The sequence below is a fragment of the Meriones unguiculatus genome, chromosome 9 (genome assembly GCF_030254825.1).
Source record: "Meriones unguiculatus strain TT.TT164.6M chromosome 9, Bangor_MerUng_6.1, whole genome shotgun sequence".
In the NCBI taxonomy this organism is placed as follows: Eukaryota; Metazoa; Chordata; class Mammalia; order Rodentia; family Muridae; genus Meriones; species Meriones unguiculatus.
Genome location: NC_083357.1, coordinates 70,119,692 through 70,139,069, shown reverse-complemented (window position 1 = coordinate 70,139,069; position 19,378 = coordinate 70,119,692). Strand labels below are relative to the sequence as shown.

The 19,378-nt window shown below is 44.1% G+C and overlaps 2 protein-coding genes across 2 annotated transcripts; one reads left to right on the top strand and one right to left on the bottom strand.

Annotated features, from left to right (window-relative positions):
• The first annotated feature begins 10 nt into the window (after positions 1-10).
• On the top strand, positions 11-5,332 carry Nudt15 (nudix hydrolase 15). Its single transcript, XM_021645585.2, has 3 exons — positions 11-165; positions 1,677-1,873; positions 3,687-5,332. Exons 1-3 carry the CDS (start codon positions 11-13, stop codon positions 3,842-3,844), a joined length of 510 nt encoding a protein of 169 aa, XP_021501260.1. The 3' UTR covers positions 3,845-5,332.
• A 940-nt stretch (positions 5,333-6,272) lies between these two features.
• Positions 6,273-19,022, bottom strand: Med4 (mediator complex subunit 4). The gene is made up of 7 exons (XM_021645586.2): positions 18,855-19,022; positions 17,857-17,923; positions 13,622-13,792; positions 11,553-11,610; positions 10,019-10,105; positions 7,690-7,821; positions 6,273-6,958 (listed from the first exon to the last, which is right to left on the bottom strand). The coding sequence occupies exons 1-7, from the start codon at positions 19,004-19,006 to the stop codon at positions 6,786-6,788; spliced, it is 840 nt and encodes a 279-aa protein (XP_021501261.1). The 5' UTR covers positions 19,007-19,022; the 3' UTR covers positions 6,273-6,785.
• Between the last annotated feature and the right edge of the window lie 356 nt (positions 19,023-19,378).

Here is a 19,378-nt window from a genome sequence, read left to right as displayed (position 1 = left end):
GCCAGGAGCTATGGCCGCTAACGCGGAGCCGAGGCGGCGGCCTGGTGTTGGGGTCGGCGTGGTCGTGGTGAGCTGCGAGCATCCTCGCTGCGTCCTTCTGGGGAAGAGGAAAGGGTCGTTTGGAGCCGGCAGTTTCCAACTTCCTGGGGGCCATTTGGAATTCGGGTGAGTAGGTTGCCCTCGTGAAAGCGGAAGTTGCGGGAGTAGCCCTAGTCCGCATGACAAATGTGTCCCTGTCGCGCGCGTCAGTGCTAAGTTGCGTTCCGGTTGCTCTTCGCCCCGGGCTCCTCTAAGATCCCGCCAGGAGGGGTCGCTGTGCCGAGACCCTCGCTCCGCCCTCTCCTGGCAGCAGGTGGAAGTGGTTTGTATTTCTTGGTGCTTACAGGGAAAGTGGATGTTAATAAAAAACTGGGACTCTTCCCTTTGCCCCATGAGATTTACATACATCGGCGTGTTATGAGACTGGCCCTGCGGTTTCTGCGCTGTGGATTTGTCGAACCCACAAAGGGGAGAGGATAAGTCAGTTTCTACACAAGCGTGAAGAAACCATGGCCTTGTGCTCACAGTGTGTTCTAAACCGAGTGTGGCTAAAAACAGATAAAAGTATCGAAATCGCCAAGATCCAGTGTAGTTTCCGTTAGTAATATATAGTAACATAAAACAGTAATATAAAACACTTGGAAGGTGATGCCTAAGCCTTATTATGCCATATCCAGCTTGGACCATACTTGATTTTCTAGACTGTTTAAAAGGAAATCCTAGGCTTTCTATTATGTGTAATCATGTGGGTCACTGTTATCTAACAGATTTATTTATCTTGTTTCTTTATAAGAGATAGGGTCTCTTATGTAGCCCTGGCTACCCTGGAGCTCACAGAGATCTGCCTACCTTAGCTTCCTGAGTGTTGGGAGTATGCCTTGATTGATAACCGGATGTGTCTCTCATTGGCTCTCCATTATACGGCAGGGAAACATTTCTCTAGCAGGCTGAAGGTTACCTTCCTCTTGAAGGTAACCTGAACTTCCTTTGTGGCCTGGAAGCAGAAGCATCACAGGGCTGGCCCACTGCAAGCAAGCCACGTCTTTCTCTGTTGCCTTTCTTTAATGGCCTCAGTTTTGAGGCCTCAACTGGAATTTTCAAGCATAGGGAAGGCATTTAAGGCACTTTTGAAATTCGGCAACCCCATGAGAAAGTTTAATGTCTCCCTTTTCTCTGGGGACTGTTGACTTAAAAACCTGGGTTCTTTTAGTTTTTGTCTTTGGAGATAGGGTTTCTGGATGTCCAATAATTCCCTCTGTAGTCCAGGCTGGCCTTGCACTCACACAGATCTGCCTGCCTCTGCTTTCCAAGTGCCAGGATCAAAGGTGTGCGCCACCTCCACCCAGAAGAAGCCTTAGTTGTTACCTTACACACTAACTGTCCCCCTCCCCCCCAAGCTGCCTAAATCTGTCTCCAGGCTTGAGAATCAGTGCTGGTTGTTAAATGCTGATTTTTATCTAATATAAAGCTCTCTGGGTCTTCAGATCACTAGAATATGTATAATATCAAGATGTAGGGCTTTTTAAAACTACTCTAAAGCATAAACTAATTACTGTTGCTTTTACTTCATACTACAACTTTCCAGCCAGGCACCTCACCTCCCGTGAATACTGAGCAGGCTGTGTCTCTCTCTGCAGTGAGACCTGGGAAGAATGCGCACGGAGGGAAACCTGGGAGGAGGCCGCGCTCCACCTGAAAAATGTGCGCTTCGCCTCCGTGGTCAACTCTTTTGTCGCGAAGGAGAATTACCATTATGTCACCATATTAATGAAAGGGGAGGTGGACACGACTCATGATTCGGAGCCAAGGAATGTGGAACCTGAAAAAAACGAAAGTAAGACAATCGCATACGATGTGTGTTTCTTCAGAGAAACCTACCTGTGGGTATCATTACCATATGAAGAGAATCAAAAAAAGTCCTGTGTTGGAGCTAGGAGTGGTGACACATGCCTTTAATCCCAGCACTTGTAGATCATAGGCAGATAACTGAGTTTGGGCCCAGCCTGGTTTACATAGAATGTTCCAGGCTATCTACATGCAGAGACACAGTCTCAAAAGAGACAGAAAATAAAAACAAAAATCCCTGTGTTGGAATTCTGATCTCAGGGTGATAGTGACAGGGGATGGGGCGTTTGGGATATGATTAGGTCAGGATGACAAAGCTTAGACCACACTGTTGTGACAAAATACCCAACATTAACAGCACAAAGGGAAGAAGATCCCTTTAGCTCTAGTTTCCTAAGTTTTACCTGGGCTTTGTTGATTCTGGGCCCTTGGTGAGATGGAATGTCATGGAGGAAGTGTAATAGACATTTCTCACCTCAGCCTCGCAGCAGGACAGAGATAGAGAAGGAAGGACCAGGTGTAGCCTAAGAGGCCCAGCCCCAGTGACCCCGCACACAGTCCCCACCTGCTAAAGCTTCCATCACCTCCCAGGATAGCAGCAGCCACAGCTGGGATCCACTGTGTTCAAGCGTAACAGCCCACAGTGGATTAGTGCTCACCTGACAGAGGCCCAGGCGGATCCTCACTACTTCCTCTGTATGAGGACACCGAGGGAGCATGGCTGTCCCATGAGCCAGGAAAGGGGCCGTTATCATCCTGTCTTGCCAGCACCTTCGTCTTAGGCTTCCAGCCTGCAGGCTGCACTGTTACAGCATCACAGAGACAATATGGAGAAGTGGAAGGTAGATTCCCAGGAGTGTAAAATACAGAGCACCTGGGTTTGTGTAACGGTTCCTGCACTGTTCTTATAATTGAGGGCACGGTTCAAAGTAGACCACTCCATGGCTAGAAGGGAAGGCTTATTTGGAGAAATTGAAAGCTCTTATGGCTATCTAGCGGATGCAGGGAGTGGCATGGACATGAAACATACAACAGAGAATAGCAAAAGGCGGGGTTGGCATAGACTCTGAGAGAATAGCGAAGATAAAGCCTTGACAATCTCAAAGAAATAGGCTGGGGCTGGGGGAGTCTCTAAGCTGGAACAGCCTTAAAGTTTAGAGTTGGGGGTGGGGAATGGGAGGGTGGTGTGCTAGCTTGGGCACTTGATAATGTGGTACAGGTGCGTGTTAGCATCGAACTAGATACCTGAGCTATAGTGTCAGATAAGGGAAATAGAGGCTTTTCCTGAGGAAAACCCACATCACAAGTTTCAGAGGAATGCTGATTTTAGGTTTTTATCGACCAGCAATCCTTCTGTTTGCCTGGTCAGAGTCCAGTGTGTAATATAGACATCATCAGTGGCCCCATTCTGGGGGTCCCCTTTGGATTTCACAGTTCTCTGTGACCCTGGTCAAGTTAGCTCATGGTGGGACGTCTTCTCTCATCTGTGAGAATAGTAGAGACTTCAGATGAGTTCAGGTAGACTGAATGCTTTGATACATGTGACTGTCTCACAACAAAGAGACAAAAAGCAGCCCAGTGTTTCACAGTCACCTCTCTCTTCCTAAGCTTTTCACTGTAAATGTAGGTTTTCTTGGTACAGCCAAGGTAGCCCAGACATCGCTGCTGGTTTCATTAGCGGAAGGTCACTCATCAGGTCATCGAATGTTTTCTACATATGCAATAGGTTAGTTCACCAAGTGAAGCCCCTGCATTCTGCCATCCTTGTGCACTGATTGGCCCTCTCTCTCTCTCTCTCCTAGGTTGGGAGTGGATTCCCTGGGAAGAATTTCCTCCTTTAGACCAGCTTTTCTGGGCTCTCCGTTGTTTAAAAGAACAAGGTTATGATCCGTTTAAAGAGGACCTGAGCCACCTGGAAGGGTACAGAGGAAAGCACCTCGAAAATAACAAGATTCCTTGATTTAAAAAAAAAAAAATTAGTAAATGAAAGATTCTGTGTTTCAGGACAACTCCATTTTATGTGCAAAGCCAGTCACCAGTTTATTTGCAGCTTCCTACTGTTAACTCAGACCCTTAAGAAAGTCTTTCCTGGGATGTGCCGATGGACTGTCCTTGACGCCCAGAAGATGGATAAGGAACTTGTGGCTGTGTACTACTGTGTGGGTACCATTGTCGGCTGCATGAGGCCGTGTAATACAATTTGCCTTATTGTTGTACTTCAAATGGAGGTTGGAACTCAGATATGGTCACTCGAGTTCAGAAGCAGTGTGTCTACTGAAGAATTCCTCATGCTTGCTGGTTTCCCTTTGCCCTTCCACTTGAACTCTGAAACGACAGTCTGTGTAACTAGAGATCATGACTTCCATCCCTTATTTCTGGCAGAATGTGCTAACTGTGAGACAGACTACGATGTGGATGCCACCACCAGCGGCCAGGTCGCCTGCATTTCCCTCTTGCTGCCTGAGATCTGTGTCTTTGTATATATACTGGGATTACACAGAGCAGTACAGATTCTCCTAATGTAGGGGATCTCCCAGAGGGCCTCAAGAACTTTCCAGAGCATCATGGCCAAAGGTTGGTTGGCTTCATTTTCTCCCCTAGCAAACTCTAAAATTTTACTGTGGAGACTGAACAGTGTAATGTTTCACAGGGCTACCCCTGCAGTGGAAGCTGTGGGGTTGGTTTTAACCTGCTTCTGGTTTAGAGGGGTCTTTGGGTTTGGGAGGATCACTTTCTTGGCATAAGGACCACCTCAGGCCTAGTTAATAACTGACGCTTCTAAGCAGCCCATTGTGCTGGATTGCAGGTGCCCCGTCCTTTGGCTGACATCATTTCTGTCCCCAGGCAGTCACTGGTCCACTCTGCTGTACAGGCCCTTTCCCAGCTCTTCCTGTGAGGATGTATCTTACTAAATGCAGACAAGAAAAGCCAGATTCCTTCTGACAGGTCAGACATTGAAGAGATTTGCCAAAATCTAAAACAATGATGGATTTTTGTTTACAAGAAAACTGTGTTAACATGTATTTGACTTTTATTATGTGGTCAATAAACTTTCCTCATTTTAAAATTCTAGGTTTAAACACCATTTCATAAAAGCTTACAAAAATAAAATCTGTGCTTTTTACGCTTTTATAAAGGGATCCAAAACCTAAGGGGGTTGGGCATTTAGTGCAATGGTAAAGCTACCATTGCTGGGCTCAGTTCAGCACTCAGCTCCCCCCCCAAAAAAAAGGCAACCAAAAGGGTTTTGAATGATTGCACAAGACCATAGCTCATTTTCTTTACAAGCTCACTTCTGTTAATCCTGTCTCAAGTAGCTGACATTTGGATTTTGCTCTTTTAAAGTATTGTATTACTGTGATGTTTGTAAGGAACCTTTCTTGGTTTTTCAAAATTACACATGTACCATATATACCTTACTATTTATAAATCCCACTTTCTCTTATAACTACGTATTTGTCAGAATGTTTGTGTTCAAGTATGATAAATGTGTGGTGCCTAAACTCCTGGGACTGGGCAGGTGTTCACTGGTCACAATGCCAGCTGGCCTAAGACTGCACCACCAGGCTGGCTAGCCTCAAACTCAACACATCTGCCTGCCTCTGCTGCATGGGTACTGGGGCGTGTACCACCATGCTTGGCACATGTAGATTTTTAACAAGAATCTATAGCAAAAAATGTTAACTAATACTAACTCTGGGTAGAAGGCCTAGTTTACTTTTATGTGTTATGCTGTTTCTTATATTTCTATAATAATGTTATATTAGACACAGATGTTAACTGCTTGAAGTTAAAAACAGTTAAAAGTAACTGCTTTTGACGACAGTAAGAGGCTAAGGCAGATGACTGCAAGTTCCAGGCTAGCCTGTACACATTAACTAAGCAGGAAGACTCAGGCCTGTGAAACACGGGAAAAAGTTTCAGTAAGGAGACAAGGTGATGCCACGAGGTAGTGGCCTTCTATCCCACAACCTTCCATAAAATTCACTCTATGCGTATGTGTGCCTATGTGGTATGGGACTGTAATAAATGGTTTCAATTTCTCAGAGACCTGATTGTGACTACTAGTTAAGATATAGTCATTCTATCTTATACATTCTCATATATACCAGAATCGTATTTGAATATTATAAAATGCAACTGAATTTGTGTCTTAAGGGTTGAGGGTTTCAAGACAGTGTTTCTCTGTAATCATGGCTCCCAGAACTCACTCTAAAAACCAGGCTGGTCTCAAACTCAGATCTGCTTACCTCTTCTGCCTCCTGCGTGCTGGAGTCAAAGGTGTGCCCCCACTGCCCACCCAAAATGCAACTGGATTTTAAAAAGTTTCCTTCCTAGACTGAAGGTGGACCTAAATAAAACATACATGAAAAGAAAAATTGAAAAAATTAAAAATACAAACAAAAGCAAGTTTATTTACACAAATTACAGTATTTACCACATAAAAGCTGCTGCAACATCAGCTGACTCGTTTCAAGTGAGCACTTGCACTCTGAACTATCACACACTTAGAGCTCCATGCCTTTGTTCTGGCAGGGCTGCTCTGTGGCCCTGATGGGGAGAGCCTGCTCTGTGGCTCAGGCTGGCCTGACACTCATAGCCTCCCTGGTGCTGGAACCGCAGGAAGGAGCCACCGCGCCTGGCTCAGTGCTGTTTCTAAGTAACTCCATGAGTTGCATGTGACTCTCCTCCAGTTTCAGTACAGAACTGCTGTGTACAGACCCAACACAACAGCAATTCTGAGCAACCCTCAAACATTTGCCTCACGGGTGATAGAAACCCAGGGGGTTGGGCTTTAGGAAGAGAACCCACTATGGTTTTTACTGGGCGGCTCCTTAGGGGCCTGTGGCTGGCATTCCTCTTGACAGAACTGCAGTACTGGAGTCTGCACGCTGCCTTCTTCAATCAGAGTCACTACTACTGCTTGAAGAATCTGTTGACATAACCTCGACGTCATCCTCGTTTTCCTTGTTGTGCCCAGGAGGCTCCAACAGGAAGTCACTACTGTGATTTGGCGGTAGCATGTTCACAGACATGTCATTTGACTGCCATGGGTACTGTGGAGCAAGGACATCTGGAGAAAAGAAGAGAAGCACATGACATTAGTTGTACTTGTAACTAATCTCCTCAGTCCCCCTCCCTTTATGGAAGTAACTTCATTCTATCTACCCACCTACCTTGTAGTAGCAAAGATCCAACAAGATGAGGGTTTCACAATGTTAAACACACATCCATCTACACTCCAGCCACATTATACTTACATACATATGCTACTCATTCATATCGTCACTAGTTAATAACTCAATTTTCCTACTCAAGTTACTGATGTTGTTTGTCTTTTAAAAGGATTGTAACTGACAGTTTAGCACAATGCACAGTTTCCAAATCCACACTTTAGCACAGAAGTGACAGCTAAAAATGGGCTTTAGAAAGCAGTCCCCTACTCGTGTCCTTTCTCCTTAGAAAGGTTCTTTCACATTGAAACACGGCACCTACAAATCATGCTTGCTCTGCTTGGGGAGCATGCCTTACAACCGCAAGCCTGCTCTTCAGGGTAGTCATAAAAAGGGAAGGCCAGTGTCTGGGAGGGTGGCAGGACACACAAACGAGGGACAGAAGGGCTCAGGCTAGTGTCCTGTGAGCCACCAAAGGGTGGATGAAGCAAGCACAGAACAATGAACTGGCAGGGAACCTGGAACACATGGCTTGGTCTCGGCGTTCGCCGCTAGCCTGTGCCTCCCTGGCGCCTCTCCGCACCTCTGAAAGACCGCAGTCCGCCTGAAAACACCCTCCAGTTAGCATTACCTGGCAGTCTACCTGCTGCGAGGGCATCCCCGGGGAGGTGGCCATTCACACCACTGCTGGAAGGATTGTTCATCTGGCCCAGCAAGCCACTTCTCATCTCTAAATCAGTTGGGTATGGCCTCCGGGGGTCTCCTAAAACAATAAAGACAGCTTTTAACTCAAGTTTCAGAAAAGCATTTATGTTCTTTAAAGTATTGGCTTTCCTTGGTTCACACTAAAAAAAAACCAAGCTCTTTGTGAGATAGGTCTCACTAGGTGGCCCATGCCAGCCTCAAACTTGCAACCCTGCCTCGGCCTCTTCAGTAGTTGTCTTTATATACCTTGCCTGAAGTTACATTTAAAATTCTCAAGCTGGGCATGCTGGCACACACCCTTACTACCAGCCCTCAGGAGGCAGAGAAAGGCAGAATTCTGATTTTAGAGGCCAGCCAGGTCTACAAAGTGAGTTCCAGGACAGTCAGGGCTACACAGAGAAACTGTCTTGAAAAATAAAATTCTGGAAAATGAAAATTTATTCTATTACTTGTTAAAAGTATAATATATTAATTTAAAATTTTTATTTTTATTTCCTGTTCATTAATATTTTGCCTGCATGGATGTCTGTTGAGAGGTTATCAGAAATCCTGGAACTAGAGTTAACAGACAGGTGTGAGCTGCCATCTGGGTACTGGGAATTAAAAACAGGTCCTCTGGAAGAACCACCAGTACTTTTTTGTTTTGTTTTGCCACCAGTGCTCTTAGCCACTGCCTCCAATACATTAATTTTCAAAATGCATACATTTTTATTTCTTCTCAGAATCCTCCCAGGAATATACCATTATCTATGTTTTGTAAAAATTAAGAAAAAAAAATAGCCATTTTAGCAAACATTCCAAATGATGACTTAGGTAAAGATAAGTCTCAATGCTTCCAACTTAATTCTATTTCCCAGTGAGAAATTTAACAATGATGCATGCTCAGAGAGAAGAGTTCAGAATACTTAGATGTTAGAAAGGACTGGAATGTTTACTAAGCTTGTGTAATCGAAAACCTTTCCCCTGCCAACCTTTCCAAGTTTGACCAGTTCCTAAGCTGGGGGTGGTGGGCACGCTACCCATAATTACACCTGTAGCCCAGCACTTGGAAGGTGGAAGCAGGACAGCAAGGAGGCAATTCAGAGGAGGTGGGCGGGACTGTTCAACTGAATGGACGCATTCCTATACCTCTCTAGTTTTAACAAGAGAACTTAACTGGCTTCCCATCAAAAACGGACACTAAATAGCAGTCTGGCTATGATACCTACACACCCAGATTTGGTAATGTTTCTCACCAACCCCATGAGCTACTTATCCCCACACTGCAGCTGTTATCTGTATTTTCAGCGACAGCAGACAGCAGTCAGAAGTGCCCAGAGCTGAGCTGAAGCTCTCTGTCCTCCAAAGAGGCTGCTGCTACAGCTTGCGTATTTGGTCTACAATGTTGTGACTGTAGTGTATTGCTCTCTGCTATTTCTAACTCTCCAGCTCTTCCCAGGTCTGTGTATGCTACTGGGTGTTCTGTGGCTGTTGCTAAGCCTGATTCTTTGTAGAAATACAATGGCACTAAAGAACTGGCTTCTAGCCAGCCTGGGTTTCACAAGTATATAAACCTATTGCTTTAGAAGTGTCACAGATGAACCTATACCACCAAAAATAAAATAGAAAAACCATTTACCATCATTGCTTGGCAAAAACAATGTAACAGAAATGGAGATAAAGAACCCCTCCATGCTCTAGGTAAGCAAGTGGAAAGCTACAGGTATACACAAAGAAACCTGGCAGTAGCTATTAAACATGTCTGAGCAGTACTTCTGTGAGGCTACCCTAGGGGGAATGAATTCACAGATGGCATCACTTATGACACTGAAGAAAAATATCTTTATTAGCAGATATTATCTTATTTTTGTTTTGTTTTGATTATTGTTGTTGTTTGTTTTGAAACAAGTTTCTCTGTGTAGCAGCCCTGGCTGTCCTAGGCTCACTTTATAGACCAGGCTGGCCTCAAACTCACAGAAATCCACCTGCTTCCACCTGCTGAATGCTGGGATTAAAGACGTGCACCAGCCCATCTGTTTTTGTTTTTGTTTTAAAGACCCTGCAGCACCCAGTATTCCCAGGCGGTCTCCCATCCAAGGACAAACCAGGCCTGATCCTGCTTAGCTTCTGAGATCAGAGGAGATCACATTCAGGGTGGTATAGCTGTACACAGCAGATGTTATTTTAGATAAGGACATCCTACATTTAAATAGTTTTATTTAGATACTCTGTCCTTTGAAACCTGCACTCATCTGATATAAGGAGAAGCTTGTTACCTGGAACCCAGGTTAGTGGCGCACAGACTGCGTTGCTTGCACTAATCCTGTGTGCATATTTTATGATTTCTTCAGAGGAAATAGCACCTGAGTTGAGAAAACAGAATAGTTCAGACCATTAAACACAAGTTCAGAAGAGCATACATCCTAGCCACACAGCATACTTAATTTCAAGTATCAGGAAATAGATTACTCTCAGCCATCTATCTTCCCTAATGCCTGCTAATTCATGATAGGTTCATATCATGATTATTCCTAAACTAAAGAACCAAGACAGCCATTCAGCAAAATCAGCTACCACCACTGTGAGGCCAGCATAACCCTCAGTAATCTCAATTACTAGTGGCCACCCAAAGCAGAACTCATCTGAAGGCCACAGTGAGGACAGTCAAATGAGGCGAAAGCTCTTGGTTCCAGCAACACCCTGCTGATAAGCCAGCAGGGAACATCCTCTGTGTGAAACCAAGGAAGAGGCCAGAGATGACTGCACCAAACAGTAACAGCAGTCCCCTACCAGGACTGGGAACAGCTTTTCATTCGACACACTCTAGACCTGTTTTGAAAAGCAGTATGGACTTCTAACTAGTCCCAACCCATAGGCTTGGCCACTTTCCTAGAGATTTGCTTCTTGCTACAGAAGCCCACCCATCTCTTAGAGAATTTTAGCTCCTTCCTCACTTATATCAATCAGAAAGGAGATTCCAACCTGGCAAGCAGCAAACAAATCAGGTAGTTAAATATAAACCAAATGCACTAAGTATTAAAGCCAAAACCTTATAACTTCACTCTCTGTATCTGAACTAGAAGAACCAGTGGGCTCACGATTCAAGGAGAGGGAGGGCAGGCAGTGTACTGGCTGATGGTCTCCGACTTCATTGCTTCCTTCTCAGTTTAACAGCATGCTCACCATCATTCTTTCTGCCTAGCTTTCCAGATCCAGCTTAAACCCCACTTTTCTTTCTTTCTCTCAACAGTTGTCTCACTATCCATGTAGATAAAAAGCAAATTCCCTTCCATTATTGCTTTTTGTTTTTGTTTTGTTTTTCGAGACAGGGTTTCTCTGTGTAGCCTTGGCTGTCCTGGACTTGCTTTGTAGACTAGGCTAGCCTGAAACTCACAGCGATCCACCTGCCATTGCCTCCTAAGGGCTAGGATTATAGGCGTGTGCCACTGCTCCTGGCTCTATTATTACTCATAAACTAGAGGAGGGTTGTAAGGGACACCCACCCTCTTCGGGATGCCACCTACAATGCAAGAACACAACATACTTTACAATGAGTAACTACTGGGCATCCTTTCCACAGCCTGGTTAGCAGTATTTTAAATCAACTTAATTTTATTTATGTGTGAACAATGTGAGAATGTATGCATATGTATGTGAAAATGTGTGAGTTTGGGCAAATACACAACTTTCTGTGGTTCCTAGGGAATCACACACAAACTTTTTACCACTGCAGCATCTCCTCCATCCTTTATCTGCACCTTGAGACACTGACTTGCTTTTCAGGTCAGCCAGCCTTCCCACGGTACCAACCTTTTTTCGCTCTGTCTATTGACTTGAGTTTCTCCTTTGCCTGGTAAACAGCTGTTGCCTAATTTAAACAAAATTTAAAATACAAATTATTCTTAACTATACCAAGCACAGTTTTTAGACTGATTCACAAGGTTACTCACCTACAGAAACAAATTGCAAGACATGGAAATCCTTGAAATTTACGTGTGATCTTCTGAAGCATTACTTAATATCATTTACATCACAATTATATTTAATGGAAGAAATATACTCATGACTCAGTTTCCCACTAATAAATAGCTGTTAAAAATACATTATGTGAAAGTACAGGGAGAAAATACTGGGGGTGAAAGGTTTAAGTGGGGGTTGGGGTGGGAGGACAGAAGGTGAGGGGATACAATTAAAAAGTATGCATGGAACTCAAAAAGAAATAGTGCAATCCTGTTTAGAAAAACAAAAGCAAAAACAAAAACACAATAAAAGACCAAAATGTGGATTGTGCCATTATTTGAGCTATGAGACAAAGACAAATTTTATTTATTTTTCTACTTTTTCCTATTTTCTGGTAAGTAAATATTACTTTCATAAGAGAAAATATTTTTAAGAGCATTTACTTTAAAATCAAAAGAAAACCCCAAAGCATTTACTTGTGAGTGTTCCTTCTTCTGGGGGATCTGTGTTACCCTAAGCCACGCAGGCTCCTTTTCCTGGAGCCCCAGTGTGACACACTTGTAAGCTGTTCTCGAGAGCAAGACTGGCAGCAGCACCGGACCATGAGGGTCTAACTCAGTTGCTGCAGTGCAACTGCAGGACAGTTACAGCAGTTAGCAAATTAACTGGACGCATCAAAGCAAATAAATTATTTCTTCAAATGAGTAGCCAAGCCAGGCAAGGTGGTGCACACCATTAATCCTGGCACCCAGAAGGCAGGGGCAGGTGGATAGCTTTGAGTATGAGGCCAGCCTGGTCTACCTTGAGAATTCTAGTCTAGCCAGAGGTACATAAGAAGATCCTGTCTCAACGTGGAGGGAAAAAAAATTAAAAAGTGGCAAGAAGCTGAAAGAGATGGCTCATCAGTTAGGACCAATTACAGAGGACCCAGGTTCAGTTCCCCACAACCATACCCACAGGGCAGCTCAAAATAATCTGTAAGTCTAGTTCCAGGGGCCTGATGCCCTCTTCTGGCCTCTGTGCACTTATAGGGGCAAAACGCTCATACACATAAAAATATTTTATTTTAAAAATGTAAATTAAAAAATATTTTAAATAATAAAGAAAAACAAAACCTAATATAGAGCCTTGATTGATAACAAATTCACCTACCTTAAGATGGAAAAACAAGTAAATTCATGAAGTTTTAAAGAATTTGTGAAACTAGTACATGTATATTGACCCAAAATATTTCATAAACTAGAGATTTTTGATTATTAATATAAACCTTAATCAGGCCATAATTACTCTTTCTGTAATTTAAAACATTTAAATAAAATATATAGCTCAAAAGTAACACAGACCATCTGAAGATAAAATTGGAGGGTGGATGATAATGGGATTTCATTGAACCATGGATAGGATGTCACTTTGAAACTTGTCTGGGCCTGGTGATTCCCACTTGCAATCTCAGCACTAAGGAAGCTGAGGCAAGAGGACAGCCAGCAAGTTTGAGGTTATAGGTGGCTACAGAGTGAAACCCACTCCTGTCAAATAAAAGCTGGGGGCCTAGAAAGAGGGCTCAGTGATTAAGAGCATTTGCTGCTCATTTAGGAGACCCAGGTTTCCCTCCCAGTAATCACACTGTGGCTCACACAACCACCTGAAACTACAGTTCCAGGGGATCTGAGGCCCTTTTCTGGCCTCTATAGGCATCAGACACATGTACGTAAGTATACACATACATATTAGATATGTATGTATATATACATACATAAGTACATGCAGGCAAAACATTCATACACATAAAGTAAAATAATAAAAAGCAATTAAAAAAAAAAAAAACAAGGTGTTTTTTCCCCTTCAAAATATGACCGCAGACCTTTCAGAAGAGAATGAAATAGCTCCCCTCTCTTCAGGATCAATCATAGTCAACTCACCAGTATTTGCTCTGCCTCTTTTAGCTGTTTCTGCAGTTGCTGAATATCACTGTCTCGCTTCTCTACTTCTTTTTCTAAAGCCTGCATTTCATGATGGACTTTCCCCTGATTAAGTGCTAATTTCATTAGTTCTTGAAAGTCCCCATCTCGGTGAATCAGCAACTCCAAGACCTGTCAAATAACAGTTGATTCCATCAAACAACAGGAAAATAAAGGCTATCGTCACTAATGAGACAAAGAATCCATACCTGAATTAGTTAGGTTTATAAATTTTAAAACCCGGAAGTATTCTTAATCAGCATTAACAATATACATAACCCATTTGTGGGAATTTTGAGAAACAGTCTGAATATCAAGAATTTCCATTCATTTTGTTCCTCTTCCGTGCAGAGCAAATCTTTCAGAAGTAGTGCCATGCCAAGTTTCAGGTTTACTCATCTTCCAAAGATAAAATTTTAAACTTTATTCTTAAGCATACAATGGAATAAAAACTCTTCCAAAACCTAATGCTTTGAAGCAACTTTAGTTGGCACCAAAAACTTTTAAAACTTTGAGATAGAAGTTTCACTAATATACTACTCAGCAATCAAAAAGGAGGAAATCATGAAATTTGCAGGCAAATGGTGGGATCTAGAAAAGATCATTCTGAGTGAAATATCCCAGAAGGAGAAAGACAAACATGGGATATACTCACTTATATAGACCAATAAGATATGATAAACATAATGAAATCTATACACCTAAAAAAGATAATCAATTGAGCAGACATGGGGTAAGATGATCAATCCTCATTTAGAAAGACAGATGGGATGTGCATCGAACGTATGACAGGAGTCTACTGAGCGCATCTGAAAGACTCTAACTAGCAGTGTTTTCAAAGCAAAGACTCATGACCAAACCTTTGGCAGAGTACAGGGAATCATAAGAAAGAAGGGGAGTTTGTCTGATGGGGAAAGGATAGGAGCTCCACAAGGACCAAATATATCTGGGCACAGGGTCTTTTCTGAGACTGACATTCAACCAAGGACCATGTATGGATATAACCTAGAACCTCCACTCAGATGTAGCCTGTGGTAGCTCAGTAACCAATTGGTTTCCCAAAGTGAGGGGAACAGGGACTATTTCTAACAGGAACTCAATGACTGGCTCTTTGGTCTCCCCACCCCCGAAGGGAGGAGCAGTCCTGTTAGGCCACAGAGGAGGGCTTTGCAGCCAGTCCTGAAGATACCTGATAAAACAGGATCAGATGAATGGGGAGGAGGTCCCCCCTATCAGTGGACTTGGAAAGGGGCACGGTGGAGATGAGGGAAGGAGGGAGGGAAGGAGGGAGGGACTGGGAGGGAATGAGGGATCGGGACACGGCTGGGATACAGAGTTAATAAAATGTAACTGATAAAAATAAAATAAAATAAAAAAAAATTTAAAAAAAAAAAAAAAGAAGTTTCACTAATATAATAGAAGCTATAACTAGGATACATTTGAAACTGTAATTTCACACAGTATTGCTTAGAATAGAGAGCCTAGAAAATGAGGTGATTTGAAAAAAATAGTAAAATAAATGGATGGTATGCAGAAATAGAAAAAGGCCACAAAGATTACTATACGACAGAAGCCCTGGGATATGGTTTGCAGCCCTTCACCTGCTAGCAGTATGACACAGGAAAGGTCCCTACTCTCTGTGAGCCTATTTTCTCCTCTAGAAAGAATGATTCACTAATGGCACTAATGCCAACTGCTCTGAATATAATATAACGCAGGTTACAACATACAAGAGGAGCTCAGCAGGCCAGGCATGGTGAACACACCTGTAATTCCAGCACAGAAGCAAAGGCAGGAGAAGCAGTAAGTTCAAGGCAAGCCTGGGCTACATAAAAACCTCATTAAGGCAAGCTGGGTTATATAAAAACCCACATTAAAAAAAAATAAATAAAAAATAAAGAAAAAAAAGAGCTATAGAGATGGCTCAGAGGTTAAAAGCACTGGCTGTTCTGCCACAGGACCTAGTTTCAATTCCCACACGGCAGGTCCTATCTGTAATTCCAGTTCCAGGAATCCAACACCCTCACAGACATACATGCAGGCAAGACACCAATGTACATATAATAAAAAATAAATAAACTATTTAAAAAAAAGAAAAAGAGCTGGGTGGTGTTGCTGGAGGTATATGCCTTTTTTTTAAAATTTAAATCCACTTTTTACTTTTCATAGATCAATAATTAGACATCACTCTTAACATAAAGACAATGCAATCTGAAGGATAAGGAGAGAATTTTTTAACATTTTATTGATTCTTCTTGAGTTCCATACTACGCACCACAGTCCTGTTCATCTCCCTTCCCCTCACATCTGCCCTTTCCCTTGCAGCATCCCCCACTCCAAACTTAAAACAAAACACACACACACACAAACAATAACAAAGACAAAGCATAGAAAGCAACTCATCATGTTAGCTGTATGTCACAGTGTGTCCCACAGTGTATCCCTCTGTCCACACATCTTCACTTGTAAATGTTCGCTGTCATGGGTCATTGTTCTGGCTCAAGAGCTCTGGCTTCTGTGACTCAATGAATATTGGATCCTCATGGGGACTTCCCAGTTATCCTGTTGTTGCCCTGTGTCATGGAGTTCCTTCAACTTTGGCTCAACAGGACTGGCCCTTTCATATGTCCTAGCTGTTTGCAGATACAGATTTGGGGGTAGGCCAACTCAGAGCCCCTAAATCTGGGCCTGGGTGGTAGCTTAGCTGGTCAGCACACTGGCTCTCTTTTATCTGTACCACCATGGTAAGCTCTCCAGAACTGCTCCAGTTAGGCAATGCAGTGCCACCATCAGCGGGAGGCAGGGTCACCTCTCCTGCTCTCATGACCCAGGGGTTAGCTTACCAGTCCCCATGCCTCCAGAGCCAGCTCCACTGTGCTGCCAGTCAAGGTACAGGGCCCACTCTCCCAGCCTGCAAGGAACTACCAGCCATCCCGCTCTAACAGCCTCAGAGCGGACTCACCCATGCCTTCTCCATGAGGGCCAGCTCCACTGTGTGGCCCAGGGGAGATGCAGGGCCCACTCTCCTAAGTGCTATAGCCAGTGAGGGGCCAGCTCTCCAACTACTGCAGGTGGTGAGGGGGAGAGGCAGAAGGCATCACCCCAGCACCCTTTTGCCTCACAGCAGACGAGTGGCGAGGCCAGCTCTCCCTCGCTCTTGCCCTTGGGGCTGGCTGACCTGTGCTCTCAACCAGGACCAGCACTACCATGCTGTCTCAGTGAAGTGTTCTCTCCTGCTCTCCCCTAGGGCTGAGGCCAACGAGGGGCAAGGCCAACTCTCCAGCTCTCATGAACTAGGGTGACCAGAGTGAATTTCAGGATAGCCAAAGATACACAGGGCAAACCTGTCTTGAAACCTACTGCCCCCCCCCCAAAAAAAAAAGAAAGAAAAAGAAGTTTCTTAATCAGAAAAACAAAACAAAATGCATCTAACTACTGCAGAAATTTAGAAAGAACACAACAGTACAGATAGCTTCTAAAAACGATATGGTCTTTGATTTCCATTCATTTCAAGTTTCACTGGGATAAATCAGCAACAGACAGATGTCTGTAGTAACAACTTTCCTCCAACATACTGTTTTGTTTTGTTTTGTTTGTCCGTTTTACAGGGCTTTATTGATTAATTCAAAAGTAAAGGAATAAATTCATATCTAGAACTTGAAGAACCTCAACTCACTGAGGTATACATACCTGGGATATGCCAGTGCTAGGAACTTCCTCAAGCACAGTGTTATATAAGTGATGCAGAAAAGTATCAATACGCAGGGGAGAGTAGCCCACACATTTACTCCCAGCACTCAGGAGGCAGAGGCAGGCCAATTCTGTGAGTGTGAGGCCAGCCTGGCCTACAGAGTGAGTTCCAGGACAGCCAGGGTTACATATGGCAGTGTCTCAGAAACCAGTGCACCTCCCCACCCCCAAAAAAACTATGCTAGAAAAAGTATCAATTTAAAGATTTCAAGCAGCTTCCTGTTCTCACACAAAATATAAACCTTCAAACATTAATCTTTTTTTCTTTTCTTTTGAGATAGGGTTTATCTGTGTGTGCTAGCTGTCCTGGAACTCCATCTGTAGACCAACTTGACCTTGAAATCAGAGATCTGCTTGCCTCTGCCTCCTGAGTGCTGGGATTAAAAGTGTAAGCCACTACTGTCTGGCATTAATAATCTTTTTAACTAAAAAAATAAACCATTTACCTGGTTTTCCTCTTCCAGCTGTAACAGCTTCTGATTTCTTGAAATTGCCAGCATTTCTATAAGTTCCCTAAAAGATAAAACAACCATCAGGGTATGGTGGTGCTTTCCTGGAAACTCAGTATTGGGAGGACTGTGGCCAGCCTGGGCTACCTAGTGAAACCTTAACAACACAGCCAACACAGCTGATTGTTGGGTTCATGGTACACCTAGCATGCTGGACACTCGTGGTGACTATAAACACGTCAGCACTCACCATCTACAGCATATGATCACCAAAGGCTCAGTTGTGAATTACAAGAAAACAGCCTGACTGGACTGTGGGTCTGCAAGCCAAATCCAGTAGAGCTATCATTTGCGTAAATTATGTTTCCTTGTAAGACAGTACTGATGGTCATGATGGTGACCATTTTTCCCTTTCAAGGCCCCAACTGATGGATGCAAGGCTATCAAGACAATATGGAGAATGACATCCAATTTAATCTATCTCAGTCCCACACCAGCCACCTCATCATGTCCTGCATGACGGTTTCTACCAGCCACTTAACGAGTTTGATGAACTCGAAAGCAGCCCATTTCTTCAGGAAGCTTGCCCTGCTTCCACCAGAAAAGGAGTCCCATTCGTGGACTACAGGAGGCTGCAGCTCAACCCTTATAAAACTGATATATGTAAGTTTTACACATCTGTCTCCCTGCTGACCCTGGGCTCCTTCGGGTTGGCATCCAGCCTCCTCCCCTTGACTACAGTATCCCAGCACTTGGCACCCCAGGGGACGTGATTTAAATGTCTCTTGAGTGTCCGTGAAGGAGGGGCCTCGGATCTGGCCCTCTCACCGGCTGCCACAGTTTGGACTGTCTTGGGGTTCCAGGGCACTGTCACTGAGATGTTCCGCTGGTGAGGAAATGCCGGAAGGCAGTAGACCCCACGTCCACCACACTCGCGCTTTCCAGTCAGCGCCCACAGCTGACCCTACCCGAGCACGCTCCCAGGGCGCGGTTACCTCGACAAGACCTCCAGATCTTCCAGCGCGGACAGCAACCGCTCTCGCGTACTGCCAAGGCCTGACATTCCCAAGACGCCTCCGAACCGCTCCTTCTCCTTCTCCCCACTTGAAGAAGCCGCCATCGCCCCGCGGATCAACAGGCGCCGCATGCGCAGTGGGAAGTAGCCCCAGGAGGGGCGGAACCGGAACACGGAAGAAACAGTAACGGAAGCCGCGACGGGACGGCTCCGCTAGGGCGCCGCCTACCGTCCTGGAGGTGCACTGCAGTTCTAGCGCCATCTGCAGTGCAGAGAAGACCTTGCGGTGCGTTCCAATCTGGCATCCCCAGCTAGACTAAGGATGAGAGACACAGTGCCCAGTCTCCTGGGTATTCTGTTTTCTCAGCAACAATAGAAGGCTTCTAAACGAAAGAATTTGCATAATTATTAACTTATTATCTGTCTGTATTACGACAATAATATCCCAGCCATCAACTTTGGTCTCCCAGGAGGTTGTAGCAAATTTACAACAGGGAGGAAAAT